The sequence below is a fragment of the Microcaecilia unicolor genome, chromosome 6 (assembly GCF_901765095.1).
Source record: "Microcaecilia unicolor chromosome 6, aMicUni1.1, whole genome shotgun sequence".
In the NCBI taxonomy this organism is placed as follows: Eukaryota; Metazoa; Chordata; class Amphibia; order Gymnophiona; family Siphonopidae; genus Microcaecilia; species Microcaecilia unicolor.
In genome coordinates this window covers 243,701,250-243,724,618 of record NC_044036.1, presented here as the reverse complement: position 1 = coordinate 243,724,618, position 23,369 = coordinate 243,701,250, and the positions used below count along the sequence as shown (strand labels likewise).

Here is a 23,369-nt window from a genome sequence, read left to right as displayed (position 1 = left end):
ACTGGGCCATGTGCGGTCATCAACCTGCACTGAATATACAGGGCTAATTGGTCTGCAGCTGGCCACTGGTATAAGAGAGTTATGCGGTCTCTGACTGAATATTGTCCGAGACCCACATAACTTGATCCCCCTCCTGCAGTACTTGTGTAGTACTGCAAGCTGCCGCAAGAGGTCACAGCAGCCATTTTCTTTAGGCAGTTGAAGGGCAGGAGTGAGTGGGCTTTGCTCCTGCCCCTATCGCCCCCCACTGAACCACCAGGGATGTAAGATAGGTCTGGGGGAGGTGTCCTATCTGGACCGGGGAGGTTGGGCATATGTCCCCAGGAAAGGAGGTGAGTTGTAACTCTCACCAGCTGGGGGGTAGGGGAAAAGGAAGGAGGGGGGCTGTATTGTGGGGTGCGGGAGGGGATCACAGGACTCTTACAAAAAAAAAAGTTATGTAGGTGCCAGCTGATTTTCAGTTCTGGCAGCCACATAACTAAGCTGACCATTTTTTATATAGACAGTCAGAGCCGATATTCAGTAGCATTGCCTAGTTAAATGCTGCTGAATATCGGTGGTTGGGCAGCCACAAGCAATTTAAGAATCAAGAACAAGCTGGAACTGCAAAGCTGATGCTGTCTGTTCTTTTTCTGCTTGTAGGTTTTCTACAATAACAAAGGGTACCACAGCATGCCCACCTATCTCAATGCCTTGAACAATGCAATCCTAAGAGCCAACCTGCCGAAGAATAGAGGGAATCCCGCTGCCTATGGTGAGATACCAGAGATTTCTCTAATGGAGGGCAGATGAGAGGGATCGAGATCTTTTTACATTCAGAGTTCTTTGACCACTGACCACATGTGCAGGTCTCTCTGTGAATCTGTTGGCTTTTAATTGCAATGGTTGGCAGTCTGCATCCGTCTCTAGATGCAGTAGTACTTACCTTGCAGATAGGTATACCACAGATAATCTGGGGAAATCTACAGTTTATTTGTCTACATTGTATTGCATTTCAAAACTGTTTTTTTCTTTCTTGGTGATACTAGAATAGGAGAAATAATCCAGATTATATTTTATAAACTCATCAACCAAAAGCATCCTATAATTTATACAAGGAAGGAGGAAGGAAGTTGAATGGAAGGCCTTCAGATGAACTGTATGTTGATTTCAAGCCCAGATGGGATTAAAGTGGGCAGGCTGTACATCTGGAAACTAAAGAAAGTTGCAGTTTTTCCAAGATCATACTTTCATTAGTTGAGGCAAAGAGCTGCTAGTGATGGCAAGAAAGCATTCACCTTCCCAGCAGTGACGTAGCCAGACTTCGATTTGGAAGGGGGCATGAGCCCAAAATGGGGGGGGGGGCACATTTTGCCCCGCCTCCTCTCTGCTCTCGACCCCCCCACTGTAACCCCACATACCTGGGCTGGTGGGGGTCCCCAAGCCCCACCAGCAGAAGCTTTCTTGTGACAATATTTGCCACCGTTCTGCCTGCCCTGTTTTCCCATCCCAGCGCACATGCTCATTTATAGTGAAATTGAGCATGTGTGAAGCTCTCACATGCTCAATTTCACTAAAAATCTTGCTTGATTGTGCTTCACTTCACTATTTTGTGCTGTCAGACTTTGTTGCTAATAAAAGCTCCAGTTCCTCAGCATCTTGGGCATGGGAGACTATCCAGCTCATTTTCGAAAGAGATCCCCAACCATCTTCCGACACAAATCGGGAGATGGGTATAATCGAAAGCCGATTTTGGCCGGTGCCATCTGCTTTCCGTCACGGAGCTGGCAAAACTTCCAGGGGGCATGTCGGTAGGGTAGTGAAGGCAGGACGGGGGCGGGACAGGGGCGTGCTCACGAGTTGGCTGGCTTCTCCCGATAATGGAAATAAAAAGCCAGGCTTGACAAGCATTTCGCCGACTTTACTTGGTCCCTTTTTTTTCACGGCCAAGCTTCAGAAAGGAGCCCCAACTGACCAAATGATCACTGAAGGGAATCGGGGATCACCTCTCCTTTCTCCCCCAGTGGTCACCAACCCCCTCCCACCCAAAAAACAAAACAAAACAAACCTTTTTTGCCAGCCTCTATGCCAGCCTCAAATGTCATACCCAGCTCCCTGACAGCAGTATGCAAGTCCCTGGAGCAGTTTTTAGTGGGTGCTGTGCACTTCAGGCAGGTGGACCCAAGCCCATCCCCCCTACCTGTTACACTTGTGGTGGTAAATGGGAGCCCTCCAAACCCCACCCCCCAAAACCCACTGTACCCACATGTAAGTGCCCCCCTTCACCCCTTAGGGCTATGGTAGTGTTATAAAGTTGTGGGTAGTGGGTTTGGGGGGGGGAGTTGGGGGACTCAGCACCCAAGGTAAGGGAGCTATGTACCTGGGAGCTATTGTTATTATTATTATTTTTTTTTAGAAGTGCCCCCTAGGTGCCCGGTTGGTGTCCTGGCATGTGAGGGGGGCCAGTGCACTACAAATGCTGGCTCCTCCCACGACCAAATGCCTTGCATTTCACCGGGTTTGAGATGGCCAGGCCCGATTTCCATTATGGCTGAAAAACGAAGCCGGCCATCTCCTCTACACCCGGCGATCAATTTAGTTGTCTCCAACCGTATTTCGAAAATACGGTTGGCTCTGCCCCCTTGCGGCGCTGGCCCCGAAGATGGCCGGCCAGCTATTTGGCCGGCGCTGTTCAATTATGCCCCTCCATGCTGCTTGTGCTGGTATTGCCAACTTGCACTTGCCGTGAGAGTTAAGTTCTGCCCATTACCATCTGACATAAGATGCTTTGGGGTGATTTAAACTGTGGCACTTAGAAAACATTTTTATCATCTTGCTTGACCATGCTTCACTTCACTGTTCTGTGCTGTCAGACTTTGTTGCTAATAAAGCACCAGTTCCTCAGTGTCTTGGGTGTGGGAGACTACTCTGCCTGTGCTGCTATTGCCAACTTGCATGTGGCGTGGGAGTTAAGCTCCGTCGATTACCATCTGACATAAGATGCCTTGGGGTGATTTAAACCACGGCGCCTAAGGCGCAAGCTAAAGGCATGCGCCTTTGTATGGCACCTGAAGCAGGGTGCGAGAAGGATTGTAAGCTTTCAAATATTGTTTTAGTAGGCATCTGTGTTTAGAATGGCTAAAATGGATCGGTTATGGTTTTACTTTATGTTATTTTTAATTATGGGTGAGATTATTGATAAATCGGATTTAGTCACTCATGGTTTACCTATTTTATTGACAGTTTATATGCAATGGAAACTGAAAAAAAGCAGTTGGATAGTTATCTTAGACTGCTCCTGTTATATGCCTAATTCTATTGAGGTTTTGATTAGAGATAGGAAAAGATCTTCACATGGATATAAAATTGCATATGGGAACAGGAAAGTTATAGGATTTATTGTTCACAAACTTCAGAGGTCTCTATACGAAGATCTGAAAGTGTCCCTATCAGTGGTGATGCTACAGGGGGCCTCGGGCCTAGGCCCCGCATTCCTATCTCAGGCCCCCCCCCATCAATGGTGGCCAGCCAGGTGCCTGCATCTCCATGCACTGCACGCCTGCCCCCGACTGTCCACGGATGCTCCCAATGCAGGTGTCTCCCCTTCTCTCTCCCCATGGTCCGCAGCGACACCACAGCGATTGAAGCAGGACAGATAGCAGAGCTGCCTCGGCCAAACTCTGGAGCATACCCCGCCCTCATCTGTAACTTCGTTTCCGCCTGCCCTTGCGGAAATAGGAAGTTACTTCAGAGGAGAGTAGGGCGGGGCGCCGGGGTATGTTCCAGGGAAGGCCAAGGCTCTGAGGCAGCCCTGCTTCAATTGCTGCGGTGCTGCTACAAAGGCAAGGTAGGAAAACTGTGGGGAGGGAGAGGGAAGGGTGCTGTATCCAATAAACAAATGCTACTCTGCTGGGTTGGGCTGGGGAGGTGGGAGGGAGAGAAGGTTGTGTGGATCATTGAGAACAGGAAACTGTATGAGCCTATCTAGCCCATTATTTGGGCTGAAGCCACCCAAAACAATAACAAAAGATTATTACAAATAAGGAACTGCCTATGTGTGGTCCATCAATAAAAAGTCAAAAGCTATTCCAGGACAACAGATTTTTTTTAACTTATTTGAAAGCTTTTTATTTATTTGAGAGCTTCCCATATGTAGATATAAATATCATGAAATAAAAATTGAGTATCAACAGTTTAAAGTTCAGCAGTTATAAACCCTGTATTTTGTGCCCATTTTTCTACACCTCTATACAATACAGATAGCCAAATTTCAGTGAGGATATCCTGTTTCCTGATGAGTTCATCTTAACTGTTGTTGTAATCTGCCTTGGGAAGCCTGGTGTTATAAAGATGGAATACAGTGCAATCCGCTTAAGTGCAAGGGTCTGGGACCAAAGAAATGCATGCAGTTAACCAGAGCGTGCACTTAACTGTTGTGACCCAAAGAAGCTTGACATCTGATAAACATATGTACAGTACGGTTTATTATTATACGTACAGTATACAGTCTCAGTTAACTGACATTAGGCTGGCTTGAAGTAATCAGTTATAGTCCTCTGTACACTCTTGGGTCTGTGAGTTCCATAGACTATGTCTGCCAGACGGTAAAAACTGTCATAGCACTGACATCCAGTGGCCTCCAGATAGGCCCGCACGGTGTTGAGACTCTCCAGCACTCTTGCAAAAGTGACAGGAGGAGGTTGTTGAATTTCATCAGCATGTACCTTGCTGCTCATTTCTTCATCTGTTCCATCATCAGCCGTTGTTGCCTTCATGTAGGAGCATATCTCAACATCAGTGCTGTCTTCAGCTGTTTGTAGATCATAATCAACAGCTACGTAGCGATGGAACTCCTCTTCAGTAAAACTGGCTGGGATGTCAATAATCTTCATCTCCGATTTTTAAGAAAGGTTCCAGAGGAGATCCGGGAAATTATAGACCGGTGAGTCTGACGTCGGTGCCGGGCAAGATGGTGGAGGCTATTATTAAGAATAAAATTGCAGAGCATATACAAAAACATGGACTGATGAGACAAAGTCAGCACGGATTTAGTGAAGGGAAGTCTTGCCTCACCAATCTAATGCATTTTTTTGAGGGGGTAAGCAAACATGTGGACAATGGGGAGCCGGTTGATATTGTATATCTGGATTTTCAGAAGGCGTTTGACAAAGTGCCGCACGAAAGACTCCTGAAGAAATTGCAGAGTCATGGAATCGGAGGTAGGGTATTATTATGGATTAAGAACTGGTTGAAAGATAGGAAGCAGAGAGTAGGATTGCGTGGCCAGTATTCTCAGTGGAGGAGGGTAGTTAGTGGGGTCCCGCAGGGGTCTGTGCTGGGTCCGTTGCTTTTTAATGTATTTATAAATGACCTAGAGATGGGAATAACTAGTGAGGTAATTAAATTCGCCGATGACACAAAATTATTCAGGGTCGTCAAGTCGCAGGAGGAATGTGAACGATTACAGGAGGACCTTGCGAGACTGGGAGAATGGGCGTGCAAGTGGCAGATGAAGTTCAATGTTGACAAGTGCAAAGTGATGCATGTGGGTAAGAGGAACCCGAATTATAGCTACGTCTTGCAAGGTTCCGCGTTAGGAGTTACGGATCAAGAAAGGGATCTGGGTGTCGTCGTCGATGATACGCTGAAACCTTCTGCTCAGTGTGCTGCTGCGGCTAGGAAAGCAAATAGAATGTTGGGTGTTATTAGGAAGGGTATGGAGTCCAGGTGTGCGGATGTTATAATGCCGTTGTATCGCTCCATGGTGCGACCGCACCTGGAGTATTGTGTTCAGTACTGGTCTCCGTATCTCAAAAAAGATATAGTAGAATTGGAAAAGGTACAGCGAAGGGCGACGAAAATGATAATGGGGATGGGACGACTTTCCTATGAAGAGAGGCTGAGAAGGCTAGGGCTTTTCAGCTTGGAGAAGAGACGGCTGAGGGGAGATATGATAGAAGTGTATAAAATAATGAGTGGAATGGATCGGGTGGATGTGAAGCGACTGTTCACGCTATCCAAAAATAATAGGACTAGAGGGCATGAGTTGAAGCTACAGTGTGGTAAATTTAAAACGAATCGGAGAAAATTTTTCTTCACCCAACGTGTAATTAGACTCTGGAATTCGTTGCCGGAGAACGTGGTACGGGCGGTTAGCTTGACGGAGTTTAAAAAGGGGTTAGATAGATTCCTAAAGGACAAGTCCATAGACCGCTATTAAATGGACTTGGAAAAATTCCGCATTTTTAGGTATAACTTGTCTGGAATGTTTTTACGTTTGGGGAGCGTGCCAGGTGCCCTTGACCTGGATTGGCCACTGTCGGTGACAGGATGCTGGGCTAGATGGACCTTTGGTCTTTCCCAGTATGGCACTACTTATGTACTTATGTACTTATCTGACGCATTTGCAACAGCTGCACCTGCTTCATCCCTCTCCACATCCTTAACAAAGCTTGCCCGCTTGTAGCAGTTCAAAATGGTTGCCTGTGTAACATGATTCCAGGCTTCTTTCTGCATATGTAGGGAATCCAACAGTGATGGATTACGAGCCAGTTCAACAGCACGTTTATCCTTCCCAGTCTGGTCATCCATAACGCTCATCAGATGACGCAGCACAAGAGCCTGATAATGTTGTTTGAAATTGGCTATTATGCCCTGATCCAGAGGTTGGATCAGAGAGGTAGTGTTTGGTGGCAGGAAGACCACCTTGATGTTAGACAGTCTGACATCATCCCTGTGTGCAGCTCAGTTATCACAAAGCAACAAAATCTGATGCTTTTGTGCCCGCATTCTAGTGTCTAACTTCTTTAGCCACTTCTTCCAAATTTCCCCAGTCATCTACGAATTTACGTTAGCCTCGTATGACACAGGAAGTCGCTTAACTTTCTTGAAGCAACGGGGCTGTTTGCTCTTTCCAGTGACGAGGGGTTCCAACTTCTCACTCCCATCCATATGGCAGCAAAGGAGAATTGTCAGTCGGTCCTTCGATGTTTTACCTCCAGTAGTTTCAGCATGTTTGAATGCAAGTGTTCCATCAGGAATCGCTCGCCAGTAGAGACCATTTTCATCTGCATTGAAAATGTCACGAGGTGCAAAGTCGTTCAAGATGGTAGGAAGAACTGAAACAACCCAATTTTCAGCACCAAAGTCATCAGCGTCTTGTTTCTCACCATGCTGTTTTTTTGAATTTTATGCTGTTCCTTTCCTTCCATCTTTCCAACCATCCAACAGTTAGTCCAAGACTTTCAGCTACCTGGTTAGCTTTCTCCATAAGCAGTGGACCACTCCTGACTCGAGAAAACCACCAAAGAAGAGCATATTCTACCTCCTCAGCATTTCCCGCACGTTTTCGTTTCCGTTGTTGATTTGTATTGTTTTACCAGTCTTCCAGAAGCTGGTCTTTCTGCTTCAAGACACGTGAAATTTGACTGGGATTGACACCATATTCTTTAGCAATAGATGCTTGACTTTCTTTGTTTTCTAATTTTTTAAGAACTTCTATTCGTTCAGTCAGTGTTAAAGTCTTACAGTTCCACCGCCGTCGCAACGATGACGACGACCCCGGTGCATGCTCCAACAACATTCTTTCCCTTTATCTGCCTGTGGCAGTTAAAGAGGTGGTAAATTTGAAATCTCGGTTGTCATGCGCCAGTTGGCTTCCATATTCCATGAGCGCACTTATGCAGAATCTTTCCTGCAGAGGATCGGACTTGAACCATGCATATAAGCGAATCTTTCACTTAGTGGTGCGCTAAAACGAAGTTTGTCGCCATAGAAATTGATGGTGCCAAAAACGGGACTGAAGTATGGCATGCAGTTAAATAGAGCATGCTCTTATCCAACGTGCACTTAAATGCAGTGCACTGTATATTGAAATTAAATGGAAGTAAAAATAAAACTCTCCTTTCATTGGGACAGGTGGAATCACATCATTTAATCTGTTTTGTAGAAATTTACATTTTAAATACACAAATGAATTATTCAGTTTTGAGCATATTTCAAGGATAGGTGGTTTTATAAGTCAAAATAAAATTAAATATTTTGTTTCATGCAGATCTCTCATTTGTTTAAACATAACTAAATGGGCTATAACCCTTAATTCAGTCCATTGGTTTTCTTATATTTTTTGCTGAAATACTGTGCCAAAACTAAAGACTCTTATCTCTTCTAAATGGTCAATAATAAAACACTATCCACCCTAAAAGGTTGTTTTGTGGGTGTACATGAGGAATTGTGATATTAGTATATGCTTATGTTCCTAGTCATGTATCCAAAGGTTATATAGTCCTTTCAAGAAAGACAGTTAATCGTTTAACTTGTTAGTGAACATAACCAGAAAAGCATTCTATGGTCATATTTTAAATATGGTAATACTAGAGCCCAGCTAGGAAACAGGTTATTTTGAATTAGTCTTCACTGGACCACCCTTGCTTTCCTTGTGACATCACCATCCAGTTGGATAGACAGTACCTTAAAAGGTGGATAAAGGATTTTAAAAAAATATTTATATCCTACATTATCCCATGCAAACTTGGGTTCAATGTGGCTTACATTTGAAAATACAGTGAGACAGAATGATATAATTCAGTAAAATCATGGGAGCAAGTAGATGAATATGTCTGAAACATGTTTGAGATTAGCATATGTGTTCAACTGGGCATTTAAAAGTCTGTCTTTTAATGATGCTGCATGTTCAGAAATCATAGCCATATGTATAGACAGTTATTCAAACATTATCACATACACACCAGAGCAGTCATCCATACACATGTTGCAAAAGTAAACAACAACTTCTGCAGAGTACATCCAAAACTTCATTTTTATTTTCTCATTTCCATCTTCCAAAATTCTAGACAGCAGATGTACAGATCAGTAGGACTCAACGCAGTCCAAAACAAGTTAAGTCAGAACAACACAGTTTATACCTAATTGTTCAACCACCCTTAGGATTCGTCCTCTGGTTTAAAAAGCAATGTAAGATCTGGATAAACAAAACAATCAAAAATGTAAAGCAAATGCCCATAATATGTAATACTTGGCAGAAATAATGAAACATGGATTAACTATGTCAGAATCCAAACTCTGTAAGCCACATTGAGCCTGCAAATAGGTGGGAAAATGTGGGATACAAATGCAATAAATAAATAAATAAATAAATAAATAAATAAATAAAAACAGTGATGAAATATTTACAAAGCAAGTAGCCTGAGCCAACAGATTTATTTTCCACTGAACATAATTAGCTTTGTATGAATTTGACAACTAATAGTGTGCTGAACTAACTGGGCAATGTTGGCACATTTAGACTGCCTCTGGGCAGCACTTCTGCCTGTAGGAAGCCCTTCCCTCATTATTTAATACCTCTTTGTGAAATAGTAGTAATAAAAAAGTGCATTTTTATAATATACCATTGCATTCCACAGAACAAAAGGAGCAAGCTCCCATTACCATCTTTTTCTTTGGATGTACATGCAGAAAAAAAAAGATGTCACATCCTCCCAGCTTTCAATCTAATTAATGTTTTTTTTAAAATACTACTACTACTACTATTTAGCATTTCTATAGAGCTACAAGGCATACGCAGCGCTGCACAAACATAGAAGAAAGACAGTCCCTGCTCAAAGAGCTTACAATCTAATAGACAAAAAATAAATAAAGTAAGCAAATCAAATCAATTAATGTGAACGGGAGGGAAGAGAGGAGGGTAGGTGGAGGCGAGTGGTTACAAGTGGTTACAAGTCAAAAGCAATGTTAAAGAGGTGGGCTTTCAGTCTAGATTTAAAGGTGGCCAAGGATGGGGCAAGACGTAGGGGCTCAGGAAGTTTATTCCAGGCGTAGGGTGCAGCGAGACAGAAGGCGCGAAGTCTGGAGTTGGCAGTAGTGGAGAAGGGAACAGATAAGAAGGATTTATCCATGGAGCGGAGTGCACGGGAAGGGGTGTAGGGAAGGACGAGTGTGGAGAGATACTGGGGAGCAGCAGAGTGAATACATTTATAGGTTAGTAGAAGAAGTTTGAACAGGATGCGAAAACGGATAGAGAGCCAGTGAAGGGTCTTGAGGAGAGGGGTAGTATGAGTAAAGCGACCCTGGCAGAAGATGAGACGGGCAGCAGAGTTTTGAACCGACTGGAGAGGGGAGAGGTGACTAAGTGGGAGGCCAGCAAGAAGCAGATTGCAGTAGTCTAAACGAGAGGTGACAAGGGTGTGGATGAGGGTTTTGGTAGAGTGCTCGGAAAGAAAGGGGCGGATTTTATGGATGTTGTAAAGAAAGAAACGACAGGTCTTGGCGGTCTGCTGGATATGAGCAGAGAAGGAGAGAGAAGAGTCAAAGATGACCCCAAGGTTTCGAGCTGAGGAGACAGGGAGAATGAGAGAGCCATCAACAGAAATAGAAAACGGGGGGAGCGGGGAGGTGGGTTTGGGGGGGAAAATGAGAAGCTCGGTTTTGGTCATATTTAATTTCAGGTGGCGTTGAGACATCCAGGCAGCAATGTCAGACAAGCACGCTGAAACTTTGGTTTGGATGCAAGGTGAGATATCAGGGGTAGAAAGGTAGATTTGGGAGTCATCAGCATAGAGATGGTAGGAAAAGCCATGGGATGAGATTAATGAACCAAGGGAAGAAGTGTAGATAGAAAAGAGGAGGGGACCAAGAACAGAACCCTGAGGTACGCCGACAGGCAGAGGGATAGATAAATTGTACCTATAAATAGATAAATTGTACCTATAAATAGTAAATTTGATTATTGAGCACCTGATCCTAATAACATGATGTCTGTTTTGGTGGCTCTTTACTAGGTGAAAACATCTCTGCATGAATACAGGGAGTGCCTATAACCAGCCCCTCCAAATAACACAATGATTATGATTTAGAACTAATTACTACTATAGAGATCTGAGGATGTGGCTGACTGGTTAAAAGCCTGATTCTTTATTGAAGCCTGATTTAAGGTGATATAGACTGGATCTGGGGTATCCGGATTTTATCTATTTCCCTATATGCATGTTTTATTGGTATTAGTGCTAGGGGGTGTGGGGTAATGTTGTGTTCCCCCACCCTTCCCCTGATTTACTTGCACTCAGATTGATGGACCTGGTTGGGCAAGAGGTACTTTAGTTTTGCAACAGGTGTAAATATTCGGAATATTAACATATAGATGATGAGTATGTGTCCACTTATGCATGTATACGCTAGTATGTTGTCTTTTATAGAGAATGTAATTTCTCTTTCCTTTTCTAATTTTTGGTCCTTTATTCTGTAATTAGAGGGTTTGTCTGTGTTCTGTGAGTGACTGAAGTTTCCAAAGTTTCCACAAGTGTGAATGTAGTTTGTGTTGATGCAGAACAGACTGTTTACTTAGAAATCCATCATAAAGTTCATGCTAAGGCATTATTTAGGAATATACTAAAAAATGCGCACACTTATATGCTTAGTGCCCCTCCCACAAGTTAACTCTGGCCCCCCCAAAATGTCAAGTCTGGCTGCGCTCCTGGTCCCTATACCAGCTTTTTATGTAAATAAGCGTGATCTAAGAAACAAAGCGAAGGTTATACAGGATTGGATTGCAGAGGCTCAACCTGGATTCATTTATTTTACTGAGACATGGTTATCTTCAGATGACAATCCAGTTTTGAATGATTTGTATCCCCTGGGCTATAAATTCTTATCTGTATCACATCAAGGGAGAAAGGGGGGAGGCATTGGTTTCTTATATAAAGGGTTTTTTAATGATAGTTTAGAGAAATCATTTAGTTCTTCATCCTTAGGGGTCCTTTTACAAGACCCCTTTTTTTGCTGAAAATGGATGTGTGGCAAAATCAAAATTGCTGCGCATCCATTTTAGGTCTGAGACCTTACCACCAGTCATAGACCTAGCGGTAAAGAATCTGAGCGGTAATGACCTATGCGCGTCAAATGCCACTTGGCGTGCATCCGTTATGCGTGCCAGAAATTTAAAAATATTTTTCAGATGCGTGTAGTGAACACGCGCCAAAATTGAAATTACCACAAGGGCCACACAGTAACCGAGCAGTAACTCCAATTTGGCATGTGTTCAGCGCATGTAGGCGCCTACGCAGATTAGTAAAAGGGGCCCTTAGAGATTTTTTGTTATAGAATATGTGATTCCTCTTTACTAAGCTCTTTAAACTGTATTTTGTTTTATTGTCCGCCAGTCAAATGTCTAACCGCTAAGGATGATTTTTACGATTTTGTTGGTAAAGCTATCTTGAATTTTCCTTACAATTTATTGTTGGGCGATATAAATTTACCTTTAGAGCTGGTGAATAATGTAAATGTGAGAGATTTGAGGTCATTTTAAAAAGTTTGGATTTTGTATTACCACCAACCTCATCAACACACGAAAAGGGCCATCAACTTGATGTACTAGCTTATTCTCATATAATAAGGGGGAATATAATTATTTCAGAGCCGATATGGAATGAAATTATATGGTCAGATCATTTTCAAGCTTCCTGGACCATATACTGGTCATCAGTGCCTCAGAGTCAAAAGAGACCTGGTAAAATTGGTCCAATTACAAAATTATGTAGGCCAAAAATTGATCACACCCTATTTTGGAATGAGATTGTTATTTCCTTTATCAGAGGATAAGCAGATTGATTGGATGCATAACTGGATTGAACACTGTGATGTAGTTCTAAATAAGATAGCTCCTATTTCCCTGAAAAGGATTAAGCAGCCTGTTAACAAACGGTGTATAGTAGAGTTAGTAGATATGAAGTATAATTGCAGGATTCTGGATAGATTATGGAGGAAGGATAACTCCTATCTAAATAAAAAAATATGGAGAATAGCTATAACTACATACAAAAAAGCAATTGTTAATGCTAAGAAGAAATATTTTTCAGATACCATAGCATAAGATATTATGAATGTGGGCAAACGTTTTTACACTGTAAATCTCTCTATATAAAATGCACCTCCAGCGTTCTATTGAAGCCTCCACAAGTCCCAACATTCTACATCCGTGGTGGTGTAGATCAAAGTTTGCCCATGAGTGTTTGCCCCTCCCTCACGTCAAACGTGATGACGTCGAGGACGGAGCAATGGCACTGAGCCAATTGCATCGCTCCGCCCTCAACGTCATCACGTTTGATGCGAGGGCGGGGCAGACATCGATGTACACCACTACACAAACGTTGGAACTTTTGGAGGCTTCAAAAGAACGCTGGAGGTGCGTTTTAAATAGAGAGAAGAGAGAAGAGGAAAACTGATAGGTGGCTGAAGGGGGGGCAGGGGAAAGAGCAGAATCGCTGGGTGGATGCAGAGGAGGAAGGGGGGCAGGGGCAAAGCACAATCGCTGGGTGGCTGCAAGGGGAGCAGGGAAGAGAGCAGATTCGCTGGGTGGCTGCAAGGGGGGCAGGGGAGACAGCAGAATCACTGGGGGGGGGCAGGGGACAGACCAGAATCACTGGGTGGCTGAAAGGGGGGGCAAGGGAAACAGCAGAATCAATGGGTGGCTATAGGGGGGCAGGGAAGAGAACAGATTCGCTGGGTGACTGGGGGGGGGGCAGGAGAGAGAGCAGAAATGCTGGGTGGCTGCAGGGGGGCAGGGGGAGACAGCAGAATCGCTGGGTGGCTGAAGGAGGGCCAGTGGAGAGAGAGCAGATTCACTGGGTGGCTGGAAGGGGGGCAGGGGAGAGAGCAGAATCCCTGGAAGGATGGAGGGCGGCAGGGGAGAGAGGAGAATCGCTGCATGGCTCAAGGAGGGGCAGGGGATGCAGGAGAATCGCAGGGTGGTTGGAGGGGGGCAGGGGACACAAGACAATCATTGGTTGGCTGGAGGAGGCCAGGGTTGAGAGCAGAATCGCTGGGTGGCTGAAGGGAGGGCAGGGGAGAGAGCAGAATCGCAGGGTGGCAGGAGGGCAGTCCTCTAAATGGACGCAGGGTTAGCCCTAGGTGAGTGGCTAGGCGTTTCGTGACACCTACATTTGAATGTGATTAGTGCTGATTGCTGGTGAGGTCTCGTTTGCCATGGTAAAGGCCCTTCTGAATATTATATGCTAGCAAACGCAGGCACTAGTCCAGCGCTTATGGCCTCTAGTGCCTTCATTTGCTTCTGAGCATAAGGATTTGCTCACAGTGCACTTACCTTTAGCAACAATTATAGGATGTGATCTTGGAGTGAGTTTAGGTCAGGAGAGGAAACTATGCAAATAATACATTTTCAGATCTACATTGGTTATGTTTATGGCTTATGATTTTAGGTTTTAACAAATAAATGCTGTTAAAATACTTTGCAAAAATCTGAAATAGGTGTTTATTTGAAACTCACCACATCAGCACCACTTTTACACCTCCCCTTACTTGCCTCTGATCCTCTGCTCTGTTTTTGTTGTTTTTTTTTTTTTGTGTGTGTGCGTTTTTCATGCTCACATCTCAGCTAAACAAATGCATGTACATAGAACAGGCACAACTTAGACTGTAAGTCTGCTTGGACAGGGAAATTGTATACCTGGATTTTTATCTCACTTTAAGCTGGGATTTGGGAATAAGTGAGTAATTAAATCTAAAATCCAAATGCAAAATCCAAATTTGATTCAGCTGGAATAGGGGCTCAGCAAATATACCTGTGCCATGAAAATACTGAAACTTTGATTTTTTATTTGATGGGGGGGGTTTTTTGTGCTCCCTCAAAGAAACCCCTAAGTAAGTGGAAAATAAGTACCTAACAGCAAAAACTAGAAGCCTGGTTATGTTCCATGAAAAAAGAGCTTACACAAAATGCAGGTGCAAAATTTAACAGTCGAACTGTGAAGTTTGTTGCCAAAGGGATGCGATGAAGGCATGTAACATAGCTGGATTGAAAATGGGTTGGACAGATTCCTAGAGGAGACATCAATAAACAGTTATTAGCCAAGCAGACCTCAGCAAGCTACTACTCATCTCTGGGATGGAGCTGCAAAAAATGGGTCTGTTCTTTGGGATTTGCCTGGAGCCTTTTGACTTGTATCCACTCGCCTCCACCTACCCTCCTCTCCTCTTTCCTCTACACATTAATTGATTTGTTTGCTTTATTTTTTGTCTACTAGATTGAAAGCTCTTTGAGCAGGGACTGTCTTTCTTCTATGTTTGTGCAGGATATGGGAATTGATGGACCCAATATGGCATTTCTTAATTCTTATCTGCAATCAGTTTCAAAGTGAAATTATAGTCTTATGCTTTCTCTTAGAAACTTGGCACAGAATGGTGTAAAAAAAACTCATGGACTTTGTTCTAGTGCGGACAGCTTGAAAGTTAAACTCTAAGTGGTATTAGTTATTAGGGTGCATCACAGCCATAACACGTTATTTGCCCCATAACAGGCGTTAAATGACAATAATGTGCATTGTATTACAGCAATGCATGTTAATATTAGATACTGCTGGATATATTGTAGTGAGATGCAAAGTATGCAGACTCATACAAAACAGGCCATTACAAAAACACAGTTTGTGGTGAACATTACAAGTCTTATTATTACTGGAGATATACTAGCAGCAAAAAGCTGGTGGTATTTTTCTGAGCTGGGAGCATCAGGTTGCGAAGCCACTTCTTAAAGGGGCTGGATTGAAGTATACCCTCCTCCAAAGAATCCCTTACCCCCAAACCTTCCAGATGGCCCCCAGCTCAGGCTTCCCAATGGCATCCCAACAGGTCCTACTTTCCAAATGATTCCTCCCCCACCCCCCCCCCCACCCCCACCGCCAGATTCACACCCTAAATGCCTCCCCTCACCCCTCAGGCCTACTTAGCAAATCCCTGGGTGTCTAGTGGGGTTAGGGCAAGAATGGTCCCCAGTCTATCCTGTCTTTGCCAGTGCCAGGTTCAAAATGACACCAGGGACCTCTAGTGGTAGTCTCATGGTACTACTGCTATGGAATCAAGCTGCTTTATTGTCACTGATGCCGTTTTGAAGTCAGCAGGGGTAGGAGCAACTGAAGATTGCTCCTGCTCAGACACCACTAGATCTGCAGGAATTTGCTAGGTAGGCCTGGGGGGTAAGGAAGGGAGTTGGGAGAAGAGGGAATTATGGCTAAGCAGTGAATTTGATATCTCTTATATTTGTATCATAGGACAGCTCTTTGCTTGTTATAACTGAGAGATTTTTAATTGTATTGATATTTCCTTTTGGATTCATTTTCTCATGATAAATTCTGTTCTCAATCTGAGACTTCTGTTTGTTTTAGGGATTACAGTCACCAATCATCCAATGAACAAGACCAGTGCCAGCCTGTCGCTCGATTACCTGTACGTGATGATGCTTCATTTTGATGCTGATGGGATCACCTGGAAGTAGTTTTGAAAGTTGTTTGGGGGTAGGCTGTTGGGGGGAGGGAGGCTGCATTGTGCATTCCCAGACACAAGAGGCCATGGCACCCTATGTAGAAGGAAAAAAGGAGATTTCTGAAAATTGTGTAGTTATCGTTTATCATTTGTTTGTTTACTATATCGTCACTTATTGCATTGCAAATCAGAACAGTTTACACATCTGAAAAATATACAATAACAAATTTAACTAGGAAATCCATTTTCTGATAGGGTAGCACAAACGAATCATCCATACAAGAGATAATAACAAAGACAGTCATTTTCATCAGTCATACATACAGTGGTGGAAATAAGTATTTGATCCCTTGCTGATTTTGTAAGTTTGCCCACTGACAAAGACATGAGCAGCCCATAATTGAAGGGTAGGTTATTGGTAACAGTGAGAGATAGCACATCACAAATTAAATCCGGAAAATCACATTGTGGAAAGTATATGAATTTATTTGCATTCTGCAGAGGGAAATAAGTATTTGATCCCCCACCAACCAGTAAGAGATCTGGCCCCTACAGACCAGGTAGATGCTCCAAATCAACTCGTTACCTGCATGACAGACAGCTGTCGGCAATGGTCACCTGTATGAAAGACACCTGTCCACAGACTCAGTGAATCAGTCAGACTCTAACCTCTACAAAATGGCCAAGAGCAAGGAGCTGTCTAAGGATGTCAGGGACAAGATCATACACCTGCACAAGGCTGGAATGGGCTACAAAACCATCAGTAAGACGCTGGGCGAGAAGGAGACAACTGTTGGTGCCATAGTAAGAAAATGGAAGAAGTACAAAATGACTGTCAATCGACAAAGATCTGGGGCTCCACGCAAAATCTCACCTCGTGGGGTATCCTTGATCATGAGGAAGGTTAGAAATCAGCCTACAACTACAAGGGGGGAACTTGTCAATGATCTCAAGGCAGCTGGGACCACTGTCACCACGAAAACCATTGGTAACACATTACGACATAACGGATTGCAATCCTGCAGTGCCCGCAAGGTCCCCCTGCTCCGGAAGGCACATGTGACGGCCCGTCTGAAGTTTGCCAGTGAACACCTGGATGATGCAGAGAGTGATTGGGAGAAGGTGCTGTGGTCAGATGAGACAAAAATTGAGCTCTTTGGCATGAACTCAACTCGCCGTGTTTGGAGGAAGAGAAATGCTGCCTATGACCCAAAGAACACCGTCCCCACTGTCAAGCATGGAGGTGGAAATGTTATGTTTTGGGGGTGTTTCTCTGCTAAGGGCACAGGACTACTTCACCGCATAAATGGGAGAATGGATGGGGCCATGTACCGTACAATTCTGAGTGACAACCTCCTTCCCTCCGCCAGGGCCTTAAAAATGGGTCGTGGCTGGGTCTTCCAGCACGACAATGACCCAAAACATACAGCCAAGGCAACAAAGGAGTGGCTCAGGAAGAAGCACATTAGGGTCATGGAGTGGCCTAGCCAGTCACCAGACCTTAATCCCATTGAAAACTTATGGAGGGAGCTGAAGCTGCGAGTTGCCAAGCGACAGCCCAGAACTCTTAATGATTTAGAGATGATCTGCAAAGAGGAGTGGACCAAAATTCCTCCTGACATGTGTGCAAACCTCATCATCAACTACAGAAGACGTCTGACCGCTGTGCTTGCCAACAAGGGTTTTGCCACCAAGTATTAGGTCTTGTTTGCCAGAGGGATTAAATACTTATTTCCCTCTGCAGAATGCAAATAAATGTGATTTTCCGGATTTAATTTGTGATGTGCTATCTCTCACTGTTACCAATAACCTACCCTTCAATTATGGGCTGCTCATGTCTTTGTCAGTGGGCAAACTTACAAAATCAGCAAGGGATCAAATACTTATTTCCACCACTGTAATTATCTAAATTATAGCCCTCCTTATTGCGTAAAGCAATTTATATCATACTTGTGTGGCTTTCTTTATCAACAGAAGAGATCATATTTCAAAAGCAGTCTTTAAAAAAAATAAGTTTTTAGAGATATACAAAAATGAGTGTATGATTCTTTTTCCCTGATTGGTTTTGGAAGGGAGTTGCACAGTGCGGGGGATAAAAAGAAAAAAAGCTGAGATACGTGTGGACTCATTTTAGGTGGCAGGAGCACATGCAAATGGTGGTATTCTAATTATTTACACACATAAGTGGCCACTTACACTCATAAAAGACCTCTTACAGAACCAGCTAGCAGAAAGATATGTACCATGTTTTGATGGGGTGCACTTTGCTGGTGGGTGTGCACATAAGCAGAGTTTGGGGCAAAGCATGCAAATACCTGTGCAAATTATAAGTTTTGCATGTTCTGGCTAACATCTAGACACCATTAAAACCTTGGGAGGGAGGGGGTGACCATATTCACCAGCAAAAGGGCTAGTGTAAATGATTGTGACTTAAATGTAGATGTATTTTTTTGCCACTTGCACTTATATTCTATACAGAAAAGTAGGTGCCTGTTTTTTGTTTATAGAATAGGCTTGCAAAAGGCACCTGCTTATTGTCTTATGCTAAGCACCCTGCTTAAATTTGGCTGACTTTATTTCACATAACACTGAGAGCCTTCCTGGTTGATGTCACTCTTGCTTACCTGGATCTCTTCCTCTTTCTTTGTCTCACCCACAGATTGCAGGGCACTGATGTCGTTATTGCCATATTCATCATCGTGGCTATGTCCTTTGTACCAGCAAGCTTCGTAGTCTTCCTGGTAGCTGAGAAGTCTACCAAGGCTAAGCACTTGCAGTTTGTTAGCAGCTGTAACCCAGTGATCTACTGGCTCACCAATTACATTTGGGATATGGTAAGACATTCATTTTTTTAAACTGGTAAGAGGGTAGATGTTCTTATTGGTGTGCTTAGTTTGGTTCGGATTTAGTCAGATATATGTTTAAAATGTTGGAATAGTGCAAACTGGTGACTATCTCATCCTAACCAGGCCTAAAAGATCCAGAATGGATTAAGGTGGAATCTTCAGTCAAGTTATAAATGGCTTGGATTTATGGAAAGTGATTCACAGCCCCTCACAAGTAGACTCTTTAATTCTCTGACACCATCTCCCATCCACCTTTCCAGTTCATCAGGGTTCATCTTTAATTACAACCAGGTTCTCTGTTCCCAGTACCAAAGAATGGTTAGTTCCCAGATGCTTGGAGAGTAATTTTATTAAGGCATTTTTGTGTGTATGCAACTGTATATGCATTTAAATGCCTCTTATAATATAACCCCATGAGTAAATGTATGTATGATGACCAGAATGTGTGTACTTTTGGAATTCCATTGGTCCTTCCCTACTCTTTTCTTTTACATTACCAAGGCATGTTCAGGGGTAGGTTTTAGGCAGAGTGCAGGCCGAATCATGGTGATACGTCCAGGTCGGGACATGTACATTTTAAGTAATATTTTAAAAAAGGATCTGCCAACATAGATCCTTTTCTTTCTTTTTTTTTTAAATCCAGGATATTTTATTGAGTATTTTAATAACAATACAATAACAGTTTAACATTGGATTAATACATAAGGTCATGAGTTTATAATATATATAGAAAATACAGAAATTACATAGGATTACTATAGCTACTGTTATGGGTATTTAGATATGTATTTGTCTAAACTAGACCAAATTTTTGAGACATGAATAGTTGTGCTATATTTGTCTGCTAATGATAATTCAAACTTATGAATTTATAATATTGTTTGCCACCAAAAATGTCTGTTCAGAAAGGCATTGTCTTTCCATTTGAAGAGAACTGATTTTTTTTTTGCTACAGCTAGTAAGATATGAAGCAATTTGGTATCTTCTTTTGATAAACAAGAGTTTAGAGCTAATGAGTCAGAAATAATGATCTTTAATGACAGTGAGTCTGAAATGTTAAAAATGTGTAAAATTGTATTCCAATTTTGAGTCCCAAAATTTTTTATATTTGAACAATTGTAAAAAACATGTAAGAAAGTACCTTTTTCTGTCTTACATGACCAGCATAGATTGTTTTTAGAAAGACCCTCTATTAACATCTTATGTGATGTCCATATTGCTCTATGGTGTAAAAAGAGCATTGACTGAATAGTGGAGGCTGACGCCAACGGATGATTACATTTAGACCAAAATATATTCCACTGTTTTTTTGAGAGATGATCTTGAGTGTCGACTGCCAGCTGAATTCCTGTGAAACATTCTTTATAATAAACATTTTATATAATTGAGAAACAATGTGCCCTTTGTGAAAAAGACATTGACTAAAGGGTCCTTTTACAAAGTTGCGCTGAAAAATGGCCTGCAGTAGTATAGTCATGGGTTTTGGGCGCATGCAGAATCATTTTTCAGCACACCTGTAAAAAAGGCCTTTCTAAAATTTTTGCTGAACATGGATGTGCGGCAAAATGAATATTGCCACATGTCCATTTTGGGTCTGAGACCTTACCACCAGCCATTGACCTAGTGGTAAAGTCTCACGCAGAACTGGGTGGTAATGACCTACACGCGTCAAATGCCACTTGGCGCGTGTCCGATATGTTCATCCGAAATTAAAAATTATTTTTTGGACGCGCGTATTGGACACACGCAAAAAATGAAATTACCGCAAAATCCACACGGTAGCTGAGTAGTAACTCCAATTTGGTGTGCATTGGGCGTGTATAGATGCTTATTTGGCTTAGTAAAAGGGCCCCTAAGTCTCCAAAGTGGGTTTTTTTGGTTGAAATTTGAGAATCAATCCTAATATCCAGAGTTATTGCTGCATGATCTGAAAGAGTGATTGGGCTCAATAGTGGCTTTGGTTACACATGATAAAGACTGTTAGACAACAAGAAGTAGTCAATTCTTGAATAGCTTAAATGAGGGGAGGAAAAGAAGGAGTAATCTCTAGTATCTAGGTGTAGTTGTCTCCAAGGGTCTCTTAAATGAAAATTATCTATTATGGAATGAAGAACGGTGTGGGCTTTAGGAACATTAAAAATAGATTTAGATTGCCTGTCTAACCAAATGTCTAATGAAAGGTTGAAATCTCCACCTAAAGTCAAAGATACTGATTCACAGTTTGCAATTTGTTCAGAAATTGAGGGGGGAAAAAGGGCTATCTTGAATTGGGGCATAAATATTTAAAAGTAAAAATTCACTATTATTTATATGCACTCTTAGTAATACCCATCTGCCTTCTTTGTCTGAACGTTCTTGTTTATTTGAACATTTAAGTCTTTATGGAATAATATGGCAATACCTCTTTTTTCCCCCATAGCTGGGGAGGAGCTAGCAATTAGATTTTTTTAATAAGTATTTTAATATCAGAAAGGTGAGTTTCTTGACAAAAAATATGTTTGCCGTAAATTTATTTAAAGCTAGTAATATTTATTTCCATTTTATTGGATGATTAAGCCCATGAACATTCCATGAAACTAATTTAATATTTAAAGAGTGAGATGTGCCATATTAAGCTAAGTAATAAAGAGCTGGTAAAAGACAACTATAGAAGATAATAGCTTTTGTTTACATGGTAGCTTGCATGAAAGAAAGTTATGATTAGTGAGATGTCTGATCAGGCGACCCTCAGGGGGAGGAATGCTGGTTTCGGCCTAACCCCTGGTAAGCCTTTCCTTGGCTGCGAGATGCCCAGCTCTACCACCGGCTGCCTTTCAGGTGCTGTGGAGGACTTGCAGCTCATCTGCATATCCTTACAGCCTTCTCCGGGGTAACTCCCAGGTCCACTCCGATCCACTCAGGGCCTCCGCTCTAGGTGCCCAGCGCTCCCACCAGGTGCTGTGGAGCACTTGCAGCTCATCTGCATATCCTTTACAGCCTTCTCTGGGCTGACTCCCAGGTCCACTCCGATCCACTCAGGGCCTCCGCTCTAGGTGCCGCGCGCCTAACGGCGAGCGGGGTATTTTTCTCTTTCCATCTATTTTTCTCCCAGTTACTATTTATGGCTCCAGTACACTTTTTCTTCTTGGCACTGTCCCTTCCTAATTTGTTTCTCCATCTTAAACCACTGTACACTGCAGGAACACATTGTCCATCCTCTGTATTCATCATCTCAACATCTTTTTCCTCTTCCTTTTTCTCAGCTCTCAACCTTCAACATTTCCTTCCTTACAATCATCAATCTCCTTTCTATCTGAGTACATCTTGCCTTAGTCGCTGTCGTCATACCTCTCCTACTCTTCTCTGTACTCTTTTGCTCCTTCTCCTGCTCTCCGCTGAGGACATTAATCCCAATCCTGGTCCTCCACATCAGCTCTCATCCTATTTGTGCAGGTCACACCGTGATATCTCCAATCTAATTTCTGTTCCTCTCCTCCCCCCTTCTTCCCTACCTTTCTCTTGCGCTCTGTGGAATGCTCACTCTGTCTGTAACAAACTTTCCTACATCCATGACCTCTTTATCTCTCGTACTCTCCATCTGCTTGCTCTAACTGAAACTTGGCTTTACCATGAAGACTCTGCTTCAGTCGCGGACCTATGTCATGGAGGTTATCTTTTCTCCCATACTCCTTGCCCGGTTGGCCGCGGAGGTGGTGTTGGGCTACTACTTTCACCCTCTTGTAGATTTCAAGCTCTTCTTCCACCTCAGTCTCAGTTTTTCTTCCTTCGAAATCCACTCCATCCGTCTATTTTGCTCCTCTGCCTCTCCGAGTAGCAGTCATTTATTGACCCCCTGATAAGTCCCTTTCTTCCTTTCTCACTGACTTTGATGCTTGGCTTTCTTTCTTTCTTGAACCTTCATCTCCTTCCCTCATTCTTGGGATTTTAACATTCATGCTAATGATCCCTCTGACTCTTATGCTTCGCAGTTTCTTGCTTTAACATCCTCTTTCAATATTCAACTGTGCTCCACTGCCCCCACTCACCAGAATGGCCACTTTCTTGATCTTATCCTCTTCTCAAACTGCTCACTCTCCAGTTTATGTGCCTCAACTCTTCCCTTCTCTGACCATCATCTGATAACTTTCACACTTAAACACCCTCCTCCCCAGTCCTGTCCAATCTTAACCAATACATTTAGGAATCTTCAGGCTATAGACCCTTCTACTCTGTCCTCTGTCCTTTCAAATCTCTTCTCTACCAGACTTCTTATCCAAG

The 23,369-nt window shown here is 42.9% G+C and overlaps 1 protein-coding gene across 1 annotated transcript in view; it reads left to right on the top strand.

Annotated features, from left to right (window-relative positions):
• ABCA2 (ATP binding cassette subfamily A member 2) overlaps positions 1-23,369 on the top strand; it is a 689,232-nt gene that overhangs the window by 566,091 nt on the left and 99,772 nt on the right. The window contains exons 38-40 of the mRNA XM_030206813.1: positions 643-754; positions 16,170-16,230; positions 18,926-19,100. Of these exons, the coding sequence (XP_030062673.1) occupies positions 643-754; positions 16,170-16,230; positions 18,926-19,100 (348 nt within the window). The remainder of the gene's footprint in view (positions 1-642; positions 755-16,169; positions 16,231-18,925; positions 19,101-23,369) is intronic.